Below are 16,119 nucleotides of genomic sequence, written 5' to 3' on the forward strand. Positions count from 1 at the left end.
ATAAGGGGTGGGGGTGTGCTTTTGGGAGAACAAAGAAATTAATGTAAATAAGATTTCTGACTTACTGTTTAAATAAAAATTTATATAAATGTTTTAAAAAAAAAGAATATAAACCATGTTGGACACGCTCAAAAGATCTAGCACACATGTAATGGGAATCCCAGAAGGAGAGGAGGGAGAATGGAGCAGAAGTAATATTCATAGAGAGAATGGTTGAGAATTTTCCAAAAACTGATGAATTTTCCAAAATTGATGAGTCTACAGATTTAAGAAATTGAATGGGACTTCCCTCATGGCACAGTGGTTAAGAATCCGCCTGCCAGGACTTCCCTGGTGGCACTGTGGTTAACAGCCCGCCTGCCAATGCAAGGGACACAGGTTCGAACCCTGGTCCTGGAAGATCCCACATGCTGCAGAGCGACTAAGCCCGTGTGCCACGACTGCTGAGCCTGTGCTCTAGAGCCCACGAGCCACAACTACTGAAGCTCATGCGCCTAGAGCCCATGCTCTGCAACAAGAGAAGCCACCGCAATGAGAAGCCCACGCACTGCAACGAAGAGTAGCCCCCGCTCACTGCAACTGCAGAAAGCCTGCACGCAACAATGAAGACCCAACGCAGCCATAGATAGATAGACAGATAGATAGAATCTGCCTGCCAATGCAGGGGACATGGGTTAGATCCCTAGTCCGGGAAGATCCCACATGCCGCGGAGCAACTAAGCCCGTGTGCCACAACTACTGAGCCTGCGTTCTAGAGCCCGCGAACCACAACTACTGAAGCCCGCAGGCCACAACTACTGAAACCCGAGTGCCTGGAGCCCGTGCTCCGCAACAAAGAGAAGCCACCGCAGTGAGAAACCTGCACGCCGCAGCAAAGAGTAGCCCCCGCTTGCCGTAACCAGAGAAAAGCCTGCAAGCAGCAGTGAAGACCCAACACAGCCTAAATAAGTAAGTAAGTAAGTAAGTTGAATGAACCCCCAAGAAGCATAAATATAGATTTAGTTAATCATTGCCTTATGTAAGCAATACATACATTATATTCTTTTTAACCAGTTACTAGTTTTATGACCTTGAACAAGTCATTGGAGCTTGTTGAGCATCAGTTTCCCCATCTGTAAAAATGGGGATCAGATGAAAGACTGAAAAACTACCTTAGGAACTGGTAAGTTCTAAAGCGATCTAAAGATGACCAGTGGGCATCACCATTCTTATTCCAGCTTGACTGACAGTGGGACAGCCTGTTTGGGACAGGCTTCAGAGGTGTGTCAGCCTCTGTCCTCTGCCTTTCAAGGGGGCTTCAGGGAGAGGGTGTGGAAGCTGACCTAGGGGCAGAGGTCTGTTGTGAGGAGCAGAAAGATTTAGAATGGGTGTGGTCATTGCTTTGCCCTCCCAGGATTCTGGTAATTGAGAGGTGATCAGGGTTGGCTTCCTGGGATCACATGATCCACTCTGATCCAGCTCCCAACCACGTGCCTTGGTTCCACTCCATCGGTCCTGCCTGGGGCTGAGCCAGAACCCAGCCAGCCTTCGAGGTCCCAGACGCCTTACTTTGTACTTGCCTCTGGTTTAGATCTGCATTTTCCACACCTCCCTCCCCTGGCCCCATTTCTTGATAGTGTCCGGTGACAGCAGGCAGAGCTCTTTACTAACTGTTGCGTTCAGTTATCTGAAAAACATGTGATAAATTCTCTTAGCTCACACAGTCTTGGGAATTAGAGGAACTAGCACAGGAAGGAAAAGCAACCTGGAGTGTGGTGAAGACATCAGTACTTCACAGCTGGGGCAAGAACAGGAGCCATCATGTATAACATGAGAAGCACGTCATACAGAAGTTCAGAATACAGGACTTTGAGTCAGACAATCTGGGTTTTACCTCTAGGCTTTGCTACTTGCCAACTCAGTTTCTCCTGTGAAATGAAGGTGGTAGTCATACCTCATAGGCTTGTTGTAAGGCTTAAGAGCTGATATAAGTAGTTTTCTAGTCTTCAGTAATTTAGTATTTAGTATTCAGGCCGCCAAGGATTTCTGCCGAGTGACCTTGTTATTGATACTTTATAACACTGATCAATTGTTTAGTGATTACTTACATGTCTCTACCCTCTTCCTGACTACCTGCAACTTGAAGACCAGGAATCTTGACTCCTTCCTCTTTGTGTCTTTGGTTAGCAGAATACCAGGCATATAGTGAATGTTCAGTGAATGTTTGTTGAATGAATGAATGTACTGTGTGCTGGATATCATCCTTTCACCTCCACATTCATCCTCTACTCTTCTTCACCCTGCTCTGGTCCTTGAGGGGCTGACCCACAGATGACATCAGTGGGGTTGCGGGGCCTCTGGCTTCTGGTTGGGTTTGGCCAGTGGTGGGAAATCAGAACGGCAGAGGCGAGGGCATTTGTCCCACTGGCTCCCCCTCTTGTGAGGTCACCGTGTGCTGGTGTGTCCCTCAACAGAAGGTCTCCTGTCTCGTTAAGGCAGCCTGTGCTCCATGATTCTCTCCTTCCACGTCCCATAGCCTCTTCACCCCCTCTTCCTTTAAAGCCAAGGAGAGGTGGCAGCAGCTAGCACCAGGTCCCTGCACTGTCCATACACCCAGCTCACTCCTGTCTAATTAGTCTGTAAATTAACCCTCCACAAATTATCCCAATTAGAGTGTACCTTTTCTTTCCCGTGGGGAAGCAGCAAGCCCCCATTGCTCATGGAAATTTTAAATGGTTTGAGCTGGACCCCGGGGCTCCAGGCACTTAAAAAGGTAGGCAGCGTGGTTCTTCAGAGGATGTGTGACATGGCTGGCCGTTAAGGGCAATCCGATGTGCGACAGCTTTGGGGAAATAAGTAGCAGTTTTGGAAACTGTTCTCTACTTAGGAGAAACTTTCTCCCACTGATAACTTGTGAGATCTTATTTTAGGCTGACTGTCTGTTTTTAAGTCTCTGAAATTGCCTGTTATCACGGTTGTGTGTATATGACTCAGCGTGGGATGTGCCAGGAGAGGAAGAACTCAGGACCAGATATAACAGTGGGGATGCAGGCTTTACCTACTAGCTTTGCCAACAGAGGATTTTTTTAAGGAGTTACTTTGGTGTCTAATTCAGTGTTTAAATGTCGACTCTTTGGGCTGTTTCGCTGCAGGTGATCATAAACAGCACAATCACACCCAATATGACTTTCACCAAAACATCGCAGAAATTTGGGCAGTGGGCCGACAGCAGAGCCAACACGGTGTTTGGTTTGGGGTTTTCCTCGGAGCAGCAGCTGACAAAGGTAACGTGGTCCCTCCCGCAGCGCCGTGGGTGCCATGTCCAATGCTCTTCTCATTCAGTAGGTCATTGCCTGCTGAGGGATCCAGTGCTGCTGCTACTGGGTGAGCAGTTTCCTCTCTGGCCTTCAGTTTTCTCCCCTCTGGCGCTGCAGGGCTGCCAAACCAGATGACCTTTTAGAAACACCAGTTTCCTTGAAAATGGAGATGTTGTTTAGAGAAGGAAAACATCTCTAACAATGCTGCTTCACAGCCTGAGGTGTAGCCTCAGGACGCAGCTTTGCCAGTGGTTCCTTCCCCAGGTGTCCGCCCCGCCCCTGCACCCAGGGTGTGTCTGACAGCCATCAGTGTCCCTGACTCTGGTTGGAACCCTCAGAGAGGGGGAGTAAGGTGACGCTCAGGAAGAGTTTTAAAACGTTTCTGCTCCCAATTTCCAACATGTATGTGGGTGGGGGCGTGGGGGGGTTCCCCGAAGCACCAAGCACTTCTCAGACCCCAGATGGGTGTCCTGCGATGCAACTCGATTCTGACACTGCCTACCTGGAGGAAGCATCCAATCCCACAGGTGAAGGGCTCAGTCCTGCAAGATCCCCCCAACTTCAGACTTCAGTTGTAAGCCCAGGGTGTCACCTGTGCTTCTGACTAACCGGCTATAGATCAGAGGTTCCAATGACCCCCTCCTAAGGTTCAATTAATTTGCTAGAGCTGCTTATAGAACTCAGAGAAACATTTTACTTACTAGGTTACCAGTTTATTATAAAGGGGTATAACTCAGGAACAGCTGGATGGAGGAGACATAGGGCAAGGTATGGGGAAAGGACGGAGCTTCCATGCCCCTTCTGAAGTCTGCCACTCTCCCCACATCTCTACATGTTCACCCACCCGGAAGCTCTCCAAACCCATCCTTTTAGGGTTTTATGGAGGCTTTATTAATTAGGCATGATTGATTCCATCACTGACCACTGGTGATTGAGTCCCCTCCCCAGAGGGCTTGAAAGTTTCACCCCTCTATTCATGATTGGTTCCCCTGTCAACCAGCCGCTATCCTTAGGTCCTTTGCAAAAGTCACCTCATTGACATAAACCCAGTTTTGACGGAAAGGGGCTTGTTATGAATAATAAGATACCCATTTCACCTTTATGGCTCTGAACTCAGAACTGAGGACAAGAGACCAAATATTGTGACAAAAGATGCTCCCATTGCTCTTAGCGCTCAGGAACTGTGAGCCAGGAACCGTGGAGGAAGACAAGGTATATATTTCTTATATGTCATAGGATCATAAGTTCTTAACTTGGAGTCCCCTTAAAATGTCACACAGTGTTTTGTGTGTGTGTTGCTTTTTTTCTAGGGAGAGCGTTCATAGCTTTGCTTTGATTTCCAAGGGGTCTGGGACACATTCTGTGGATAGTTAAAAAGGTGTTGAGGAGCAGAGCATGACTGACCACAGACTTGGAGAAGCCCAAGGACCGAGGAAACAAACTGACCACCTCTGAGAGGCCTCACCTAGCCGATTGAAGGGGCCAGAAGCTTGTTTTAGGAGAATAGGCTTCCTTTTAGGATGGTGGAGAGTCCTGTGTAGGTATTGAAAATGTACTGGTTAAAAGCAAGACTGACTAGGGACTTGCCTGGCGGTCCAGTGGTTAGGACTTCGTGCTTCCACTGCAGGAGACCCGGGTTCAATCCCTGGTCGGGGAACTAAGATCCCTCGTGTCTCGACGCAGCCAAAAAAACAAAAGAAAAACAAAAAGCAAGACTGCCTAGTTTATGTGACACTAGAACTTATTGGAAGACTATCAGAGTATCTCAAGGAAGCCAAGAGAGAGTTGAAAATCCAGGAAGGGCTGGAGCCAGGCTGGCTCTGGGAATCTTGGCTAAAGGAGTTCTAGACCATTGCCTTGACCATCCCACTGACTGCTGGGCAGGTGTTTATTGAGCTCCTGCTGTGCCGACACCGTGCTGGGCACCAAGGATGCAGAGCTGTGGTCCCATCCCCAGAGGGCCTTACAGAATTCCAGACGCCTGGGGAAATGACAGAGCTGCTTAGTACAGACTTGGTTGCTTGGGTTCCCTGTGTACACTAAAGACTATTTTCACAGGGGCATTAAGATGAATCAGGAAGCCACCCTGGCAGGAACTTGCTAAATGCACCTTTCATTTGTCCAGTGTGTGTGCATGTGTGTGTGTACACCGCATACACACACATACACATTTCTAAGGAGGCCTCCAGCCCACAGACCCAGCCACAAACAAGCCCCCTAAGGAAGGGTACCCCACAGTCTGTCCTCCTCTGCATCCCCACCTATGAGGATGCTGTTCTCTAGAAGCCCAAGAAACCCAAAATGGCCTGGTGGCACGCCACACATCCTCTTATGCCACCCACTCGTACAAGCATTCTTTCCTGGGTACTAAAATCTCCAGATCGCTAGGGCTCAGCAGCATGGGGCAGGAAGCAGAAATCTTAAGGGTAGCTCGTGGGGTATAAACATGGGAGATGTCACCTCCATCCCTGATCCCTCAGTCCCTGGACTGCGGCTCTGAGGAGAAGCATCACGTCCCACAGCTCTGCAAGATGTGGTGTTCTAGCAGGCAGCACAGCAGAGTTCTGGAAGGCCTGCTGCTTCTGCTGATAAGGTTTGTGGGAGGATCAAGAATCCTGTGGCGAGTAGACCTTGCTTCATTTCATTTGCAGAGAAGTTGGTTGGTTGGTTGGAGGTGGTGCTGTGTAGTACAGAAGGCATTAAGTAAGTCTGCGGGTCGGGGGGCCGGGAGGCATGACAGTTCATGGTAAACGTCTGTCCTGGTGAGGGTAAATTACCGTGTGCTCTAGAGGAAGGGCCCAGCGTAATCAGCTTTCCACCAGGGAGCTGGCTGGTCACTTAGAAGTGTGATGCAGAATCAGGGCCTCAGGGTGGGTCACTGCTGTTGGCATTGATACTCAACGGGGCCAGAAGTCAGGGTGGCCACACCACCTGAAGTCAGGAGTAGGTATTGTCAAGGCCACACCACATTCTCTCCCTGGCACCAAGGCCAGTGTGTCCACAAGCATTTTGAGCAAGTGCCAGGCTGCCTGGGGAAGAGAATGACTAGGTATCCATAGAGCAGCCTTCCTGCGCCTAGTTCTAAGGATTCTTTTTGCTGGAGGGGGGAGGATTCAGAAGAGCCTTGTCTTGGTCTGTTCAAGCTATTATAACAAAATACCATAGACTAGGTATTTAAGCAACAGCCTCTCACAGTTCTTTTTTTTTTATAATTAATTTTTATTGGAGTATAGTTGCTTTACAATGTTGTGTTAGTTTCTGCTGTACAGCAAAGTGAATCAGCTATACGTATACATATATCCCCTCTTTTTTGGATTTCCTTCCCATTTAGGTCACCACAGAGCATTGAGTAGAGTTCCCTGTGCTATACAGTAGGTCCTCATTAGTTATCTATTTTATACATAGTATCAATAGTGTGTATATGTCAATCCCAATCTCTCAGTTCCTCCCACCCCCCCTTTCCCCCTCGGTATCCATACATTTGTTCTCTACGTCTGTGCCTCGGTTTCTGCTTTGCATAAAAATGGTATAAGATCATCTATACCATTTTTCTAGATTCCACATATATGCGTTAATATATGATATTTGTCTTTCTCTTTCTTACTTCACTCTGTATGACAGTCTCTAGGTCCATCCACGTCTCTACAAATGACCCAATTTCAGTCCTTTTTATGGCTGAGTAATGTTGCATTGTATATATGTACCACATCTTCTTTATCCATTCCTCTGTAGATGGACATTTAGGTTGCTTCCATGTCCTGGCTATTGTAAATAGTGCTGCAATGAACATTAGGGTGCATGTGTCTTTTTGAATTATGGTTTTCTCAGGGTATATGCCCGGTAATGGGATTGCTGGGTCATATGGTAGTTCTATTTTTAGTTTTTTAAGAAACCTCCATACTGTTCTCTATAGTGGCTGTATCAATTTACATTCCCACCAACAGTGCAAGAGGGTTCCCTTTTCTCCATACCCTTTCCAGCATTTATTGTTTGTAGATTTTTTGATGATGGCCATTCTGACTGGTGTGAGGTGATACCTCACTGTAGTTTTGATTTGCATTTCTCTAATAATTAGTGATGTTGAGCATCTTTTCATGTGCCTCTTGGCCATCTGTATGTCTTCTTTGGAGAAATGTCTATTTACGTCTCTGCCCTTTTTTTTTTTTTTTTTTTTTTCTTGATATTGAGCTGCATGAGCTGTTTGTATATTTTGGAGATTAATCCTTTGTCAGTTGCTTCGTTTGCAAATATTTTCTCCCATTCTGAGGATTGTCTTTTTGTCTTGTTTATGGATTCCTTTGCTGTGGACAGCCTCTCATAGTTCTGGAGGCTGGAGTCTGAGATCAGGGAGCCAGCATGGTCAAGTCAGGTGAAGGTCCTCTTCCAGGTTGCAGACTGTCAGCTTTTCATTGTGTTCTCACTTGATGAAAAGAGGGCTAGAATGCTCTCTGCGGTCTTTTTTATAAGGGCATTATTCCCATCCATGAGGGCTCCATCCTTATGACCCAGTCACCTCCCAAAGGCTCCACCTCCTAGTCCATCACACTGAGGGTTAGGATTGCCACATATGAATTTGAGGGAGACACAGACTTTCAGTCCATTGCAAGCATTCATGGGGAACGTGAATATCTCCAGGCTCTGGTTCGATTTGGGCCCATTGTTGTAGCCATTTCCCAGATCTCTTTGTCACTACCCCTCCAACTTGGTTTCTTCCCAATCCCTCCCATGCAGCTAGGCCCTTAACCATTTCCCCAGGGTTCAGTGTAGACTCCAACTCCAGGTCACCTCTCCTGTGCACACCGGACAGTGAGATGTTCCACGTCGTGCCACAGGGAGGATTTCCCTTTTCCATCATCCTCCGGACAACGGGAGGAGCACAAGCAAAATCCTGACACTGTGTGAGGGAAGCTGCAAACAGTTCACTGTTAACAGGGTGCCCAGGTTTTGGGGGTGGGTAAGGCTGATAGAGGCCAGCTGTTGGAAGGCCTTCTGTGTCATGCCAGAGTTTCTGGACTATATCCCATGGCCTGTGAAAGATTTTAAGCCAAGAAAGAAAATGATCAGATTTGCATTTTAGGTGGATTTTTTTCTGGCATCAAGACAGATTATTAGCTTGTGTTAGTCCAGATCAGAGATGATGAGGGCTTGTGTAAGAGTTGGAGAGATTTAAGAAATACTGAGGAGCTAAACTGGTGGAACTCGGTGAGTCGATGTGGGAGGCAAAGACTGGGGTGGTGATGGATGGCTGATGTGATGCCATTGTCTGAAATGAGGAAGAGGAATAGGTGCTGTGAGGATCAGAGTGAATTTCTATAAAGTGGAAGCAAGTATGATGGTGATTTGTTGAAAGAATAATTAACCAGAACCTCTGTCTGAAGTGGCTCTTGGGGATTGCATGCCTTTTCCCTCTGAAGAAGTGCCTGGTTGGGAGAAGAGGGGTGGTGGGAGCAATGCCTCCCCTGCCAAGTGTCTCATATCCAGACTGATAGGCCTGGAAGCCTCAGACTTCTGGGCAGGGTCAGATGGGGGGCTTCTGTCAGCGACAGGGTCCTGGCTGGGCCCACCTTGGCTCAACTGCCCCTGATCCCACCCAGGGCTGGAGTTCTTCACAGAAGCCCAGGATGGTTTGAGGGTTACTCTCAACTGCCTGGAACAATTTCTTCAATCTTTGGAGGACTCAAAGTAGCTAGGAAGGATAAAGGGGTAGCGTATCAATGAAAAGAATTGAAAGGAGGGAGAACTCAGAACAAAAATGAGAACAAGTTGCTAAAGTTCCATTATTTGTGTCCCTGAGAACTGAAGAGACCCTGGGCTGCGCCTGCTTCCAGGTGTGGCCACTTCTAATTTTTCCCAGACGGAAGAAAATGTCCTATCATTAAAGGGGAGTGCCCTGTCTTCCCGAGTTACCCGGTCTCCTCCAGCGGCGTTGGAGTCCTGCTTTGTGACTGTGACCTGCCATTGTCACAAAGCCGTATCAAAGAAGCCCTCAGATGTCTCCTTTGTTCAGAATGTTTCAAATCAACTTCTCCCCTCCCCTTTGAAGGGAACGATTAACCACACACTGATAAATTACCATGATGTGAGGCTGGCAGTCTCGACAAGTGGCAATTAGTTAGCACAGAGGACCTAGGGCCTAACGGGTTCCCGAGGTGTGTTGCTGAGAGGACAGCTGTGGCTGAATATTCTCGACTTCACAGAGCAGCTGCCCACAGACCTGAAAGGGGAATTGGGAATCAAACACTATAAATAGGCTAGAAAAAGGGACACCAGTGTGGATGTTTTCATTTAAGAACACTTTATACACACTTCTCTTTTTACCCCCCCAGGAGGAAAATAGGTAGATACCTTTGTCTTTACTGCTCCCTTTATAAGGACCACTTCACACCAAAATCCAGAAAGTATTACAGGGACACTTTCTGCTCTTTATATAGGCTTTCCAAAATAACAGGAGCTGCATTTTCCCAGAGGTAAGCTGGGACTCTGTCCACCCGCTGGAGAGGGCATAACGCCTCAGCCTACTGAAGAATGTTGAAAAGCGACTTACGTGTTCTGACAAAAGGAAGGGCTTCTGAAGAGATCAAAGGAAGGAGAACCAAGTGTAAGAATAAACCAGTTGTTAAAGTTTAGATGGTTTCTGGCATATGACCCTGAGATGTTTGTCTCCATCTCATTCATTGCAGGCAGAAGGAAACACATTCTGCCACGAAGGGGAGTGATCCAGGGTGGAGTTGCTAGTGCTCTGTGATTGATCCATCTAAACCCTGACCCATACGTGGCATTTGCTTTTGACCCTTTTCAGTTATGTCATTTCAAATTCAAATTTGTGTTCTTATGCTCACTTCATTAACTCAGTGTAGTTGTGAGAGCATTGCCCTATCTCCTACCTTTGTGATTTAAAAGGCTAATTTTTCTTTCAGTGGGGGATATTGATCATTCTTTTGATATGTTTTAGTTAGAATGTTTTTGGCTGCAAGTAACAAAGAGGGCTTATGCTTTTCATACAAAAGAGAAGTCCTAAGGCAGGCAGTTGCCAGCATTAGTACAGTGGCTCCATGATATTGGGTGTAGGGCTCTGTGTGTTTGGTTTCTTTGACTGTCCTTTTCCTCATGGTGATAAAATGGCTTCTTAAGCTCTATCCATCACATCTGCATTTGTGGCAGGAGGGTGGTACCACAACCATCCCTGTAAACTCCCTTGGCAGATTTCTTTTTGGGATACTGTTATCAGTCTTGGGTCCCTAGGCCACCCTCCCACACCCACCTTCAGGAAAAAAAAAAAAAAAGAGGCAGACAAATGTCTTACCGTGATCAGCTTAGATCAGTTCTCATTCTCTACCACCTGGGAAATGTCCTGCTCTAGACAAATTGAGATTCTGTTGAGCTAAGGGAAAAGAAGAAATGGATTTTTTTTTTTTTAATTTATGGCTGTGTTGGGTCTTCGTTTCTGTGCGAGGGCTCTCTCTAGTTGCGGCAAGCGGGGGCCACTCTTCATCGTGGTGCGAGGGCCTCTCACTATCGCGACCTCTCTTGTTGCGGAGCACAAGCTCCAGACGCGCAGGCTCAGTAATTGTGGCTTACGGGCCTAGTTGCTCCGCGGCATGTGGGATCTTCCCAGACCAGGGCTCGAACCCGTGTCCCCTGCATTGGCAGGCAGATTCTCAACCACTGCGCCACCAGGGACGCCCAAGAAATGGATTTTGAATAAGCAAATAGGTAGCGTCTGCCCTAGGGTCTTCAAAGACCAAGGCCAAAAAATGTCACAAATGAAATAAAACAATAGTCTTTCATTTTCTGTCATAATATGATGATGATGATGATGATTTTGATTACAAAATTATTACCACACATTTAAAAACTATAGAAAATGATCCTAATAAGTAAAGACATGAGAATTTGGCATATATTAAGAAACATTTGTGGTTTGACACGTCCTTTGATCCATGAGTTTTATTTATAGGAATCTATTCTAAGGAAATAATTGTAACTGTGTCCAGAGAATTAGCTACAAGAATTTTCCTTGCAGCATCATTTATAATAGCAAAAACAAAAAGACAAAAACACCAGCCTAAATGTCCAGCCATAGGAAATTAGTTAAATAAACTCCAGTATATCCTTCAGGGTGATATTGTGCAGCAATTCAGGTAATGTAATAGAAGATCATATAAGTGCATGGAAATATTGTCATATTGTTAATATCAAAAGTAGCTATAAAAGCAGATGTACCGTATTCTATTTTTTAACGAATATGTGTAGTGGATGCATGTATACAGATAGGAAAAAATCAAAAGTTTATGTGGTTAGTGCTTATCTCTGGGTGATGGGACTATAGGTTTTAAAAAGATATTTTTTCCTAAATTATACTTACTAAATGTACAAGCATGTGTGCTTTTTTTATAATAAGGGGGGAAATATGAGAAAGCTTAAGACTTGGAGAGAGGGGCTTTTTCACCAAAGGACGGTCATCTGTCACCTCGCTCAGTGAGGACTGCTTTCATTCCAACAGTTGGAGGCTGTGAGTGGAAACCTCCCATCCTTCTCCCAGGGCTCCCTGGATTGCTTCCAGTTTTTCATGATTGTAGATAATGCGAGGATTAACATCTTTATATTGAAGGCCTTATTTTTTTCATATTTCCAATTATTTTTGAAGAATAGTTTCCCAAAAGTGATCTCACTAGGTCAGTGGGTAGGAACATTTTTTTCTCACTTACGATACATATTTCCAAATTGCTTCTCAGTGGGGCTGTACCAGTCACAATGCTGCCAGGAATACCTTTGCCAGCACAGAATATTATAATTGTTTTTAGCGTTTGCTAATTCAGCAGGCAAAGAATGGTGCCTCATTATTTTGCTTTGCATTTCCAGCAAGGCTGAACGATCTTCTCTATAAATTGTTTACTTGTTATGTTTTTTATTCCTGAATTTTGCCATTTATCTATTGGGGTTTTCATATTTTCCTTTTCAATTTGTACAAACTCTTTCTATACTAAAGATAATGGCCCTTTTTCTGTTGTACTGGCCTAGCTATAGATATTTCCCCCAGGCTGTTGTTTCCCTTCTGATTTAGTTTTTTTTTTCTTTTTATATTCAAAAGCTTTGAATTGTTAGGCAGTCAAGTCTGTCACTTTTATGATTTTCTTTTGTTTCTTACAAGTTTAGAAAATTACCCTCTCACCCCTCAAGCAGAAGTCTGATGAATGTTCAACTCTGCTTGCATCCAGATTTAAAAAAAAATACTTACCCCTTTAACCCATCATTGATTTATCATGCTACTGGTTTGTGTAAGGATTTAAATTCATTTCCCCTCAGTTTACCAAAATTATCTCAATCATATTTTTGAATAATTTTCTCCATTAATTTATGATTCCTCCTTTGTCATAGCTAATTTTTATATAAATAGTAGGGCCTATTCCCATAATGCCACCTCTTTTTAAATGATTATTTATTTACCTAAAATGTATCTGATAGGGCTTATCCTACTTCATTACATTTTAAGCTTATTTTCTGATAAAAATTCTTTTGATTCTCACCCATATGAATATAAAACGAAATCCTCTACAGACTCAGAATTCCTTTGAGCACAGGAACCAAGTCTTTCTTGGGTATTTCAGTGTACCCAGCACAGTCCCTAGCGCATAGAGATAACTAGTTAATATTTTTGAATGCATGAATTCACCCTTTTGCGGCATTCTTTTACCAAAGTTCGTGGTTTAAGTCCAATCAAGGCCAGAGAAGCTGTGCTTCTCTCTGTTGAACCCCTATCCTACACCCAGCAAAGCCCCATGTGATCCATGGAGGTTGTATTAGTATCCACGTTTCATAGATGAAGAAACCAAGGTGCAGAGCAGTTCATTTGCCTGCATTTGAAAGGCTGATAAGTGTCAGAGTTGGGCATCTTAGCTAAGGTAGCAGTTAAGCAGGTAAATCATAGGACCCCGGAGTGTCCAGCACTGGCTTCACATGGCCTGTGTTCAGTCCCAGTGTGACCTTGGCCAGTTTCGAAACCCATCTGTGCCCCATTTGTATACTGACAGTAGTAAGAGGACCTCAGGGTAGCTGTGAGTGCATAGTAAGACTGTACATTCTAACCGAGTGTCTTATCTCATCCCTAGGAGTCGAGAATACATGTCCTTTTTTCCCCTTTTTTGAGATGTTCTAGGCTGTTACTGTTCACAGGCATGCCTTGGAGATATTGTGAATTTGGCTCCAGACCACCGCAATAAAGCAAATCTTGCAATAAAGCAAGTCACACAAATTTTTTGGCTTCGCAGTGCGTGTAAAAGTTATGTTTACACTATACTGTAGTCCATTAAGTGTGCACTAGCATTATGTCTAAAATAACAATGTACATACCTAAATTAAAAAAATACGTTGTGGCTAATAATTGCTAACCATTATCTGAGCCTTCACTGAATTTTAGTAACAGCAAAGATCACTGATGGCAGATCACCATGAAAGTTTGAAACACTGTGAGAATTAGTGACACAGAGACACGAAGTGAGCAAATACTGTTGGAAAAATGGTGCCGATAGACTTGCTTGATGCAGGGTTGCCACCAGCCTTCAATTTGTAAAAAACACGGTTATCTGTGAAATGCGATAAAGTGAGGTCTGCCTGTGTAGTAGCACTGTCACCTTGAGGTCCTATAAGGATGTGTGTTTTGACATATGTGTGACAGTTGTTCCTTGCCTCCCTTTTGTAACTGAGAAAGAGAACAGCTAAATAGTGAAGCTGAGGAGAGCTGTAAAATCAGAACTTGTCGCCCGGGCCCCTTATTCTGTATCTGCTATTCTAATCCTCAGGCCTTGTCTTTGCCTTAAAGGTTCCCATGGCCTGTTTTGGAGTTAAAGCTTTTAGAATTTTCTTTTAAAGAGGAAGTGAGTACAATTCTATTTTAAGGTAAGGGCATCTCTTTGCAAATGGAAAATCCAATCAATAAATGTTTAGCAACTGCTGTGGGCAAGACTCTTGGCATTCTTATAAGCACGCGAAAGTAACTGGATGTGTGGATGATTGTGTGGAAATCAGATATGGGCTCAAGTTCAGGTTTATTATTTACTAGCCATGTGACCATGGGCAAATTTTAACCTCTCTAAGACTCTATTTTCTTTTCAGGAAACTATACATAAGAATTCCCATCCTAGGGACTTCCCTGATGGCACAGTGGTTAAGACTCCGCACTCCCAATGCAGTGTTCGATCCCTGGTCAGGGAACTAGATCCCACATGTGTGCCGCAACTAAGAGTGAGCATGCCACAACTAAGGAGCCTGCCTGCCGCAACTAAGGAGCCCGCTTGCCACAACTAAGACCCGGCACAACCAAATAAATAAGTAAAATAAATATTAAGAAAAAAAAAAGAATTCCTGTCCTACAGAGGATGGAGAGGAGCAAACAAGAGAACGTGTGTTAAAAAGCCATTAAACTCCTTACCTAGTAGATGTGCCTATGCTGAGGGTCTAGGGGTAGAGGGTACTAAGTAGGCCCACCCAAGACAAAACTGTGGGACACCTGGAGGGGCCACCATGATGGGTGTCAGGGGACAAAGAGAGAAGGGCCCATTGGAACTGAAGGTTTGTGCTCTGGGCTGAGTCTCCAGGAGTTGAGCTGAGGGTCATCCCAGATGTTCAGGGTCAGGTAGGAGGAGACAGACAGAATGGAGGCCCCCAAGCTCCATCCAGAGGCAACTTGTTCTATCAAAGCCCAGCAGGGCTTTATTTACTGACTTGTTTGCCACTATCTCCTGCTACCCAAGTCTTGCCCTCTATCTGATACTACCACAGTGTTCACACCCCAGCACCTAACTTAGGGCATGGCCCAGCTCACGGTGAAAATTTTTGTTTGCTGAAGGTGTGAGTCGTGCTCAGACCATGTTTGTTGACTGAATAAGCATGACCCTGGCTGATGCCATGTCCAATCTAGTTTACAAGCAACTTCGAATAAGACCCTGAGAGAAAGAGACCCTGACAGGCACAAGGACGGTCTGTAAAGAACAGTGCTTTTGGTTTGGGAGCCTGGTGAATTGAGATGCTTGTGGGAGACAGCCAGCCCCACCTTCCTAAGCACAGCATGGGGAGACTCCATTAGCAGGTGTGTCTACTGAGAACCACATGCATTACCGTTTTCTTCAAATCACGTTTGACTTTTATTTGATAGTAGGGCACAAAAACATTTAAGATCATACCTTTTAAAAGTTGCATCTTTTAATGTCTTAATAAGATTGAAAGGCCTTTATGGTGCCTGCACAAAATCTCTTCCGCGATAATGTTCATATTCCAAGTGATGCTCTATCTAGTTCCTAGGTTGATCCAATCAGTTAAGCTTAGGAAGCAGAAAGATGGGGCAGAATAGTCCCAGACACTTACCACAGTACCTTCCTAGGTCCTTAGGTTCGGCCTGTACTTTGACATGATTTTTTTTTTCAAGTGGGCAGAGGTGTGCAAATCTGGAACCCAGAGCTCATTCATTCACTGAACAAACTTATTTGTGCCTGCTCTCTGCCAGGTGTCAGGGGAGGGTGCAAAGAGGAAAAGCGTGGACCCTGCCGTCAAGGAGTTCATGACATGATATTTTTACTTACGGGTCCCCTAAAAGGAAGGCGGGTGCTTTGTCCATCCTTGCTAGACCTCATGTCTTTTAAGCAACAGGTAATGTGATTTTTCTCTGACAGCTCTGGGTTGGTTAAGTGAAGCCCTGTAGCTGTGGCTTTATTTACAGGCCTGTGGGAGCAACACAGGCCAGCGTTGCCACGCTGACCTTCTCTGCCTCCACTGGGTGCTTGGTTGACCAACGGCTATCACCCGGCAAGGTTTCCCAAAGCAGACAGCT

General features: G+C 45.2%; 1 protein-coding gene across 6 annotated transcripts in view; it reads left to right on the forward strand.

Annotated features, from left to right (window-relative positions):
- Positions 1 to 16,119, forward strand: part of HOMER2 (homer scaffold protein 2) — a 97,458-nt gene that overhangs the window by 60,054 nt on the left and 21,285 nt on the right. For 5 of the 6 annotated variants that reach the window (XM_059912370.1, XM_059912368.1, XM_059912367.1 and 2 more), the window contains exon 3: positions 3,132 to 3,263. The exons of the other annotated variant lie outside the window; for it this stretch is intronic. In XM_059912370.1, coding sequence (XP_059768353.1) covers positions 3,132 to 3,263 — 132 coding nt within the window. The remainder of the gene's footprint in view (positions 1 to 3,131; positions 3,264 to 16,119) is intronic. 6 annotated transcript variants of the gene reach the window in all.

This window comes from Balaenoptera ricei, chromosome 2, assembly GCF_028023285.1.
Source record: "Balaenoptera ricei isolate mBalRic1 chromosome 2, mBalRic1.hap2, whole genome shotgun sequence".
Lineage (NCBI taxonomy): Eukaryota > Metazoa > Chordata > Mammalia > Artiodactyla > Balaenopteridae > Balaenoptera > Balaenoptera ricei.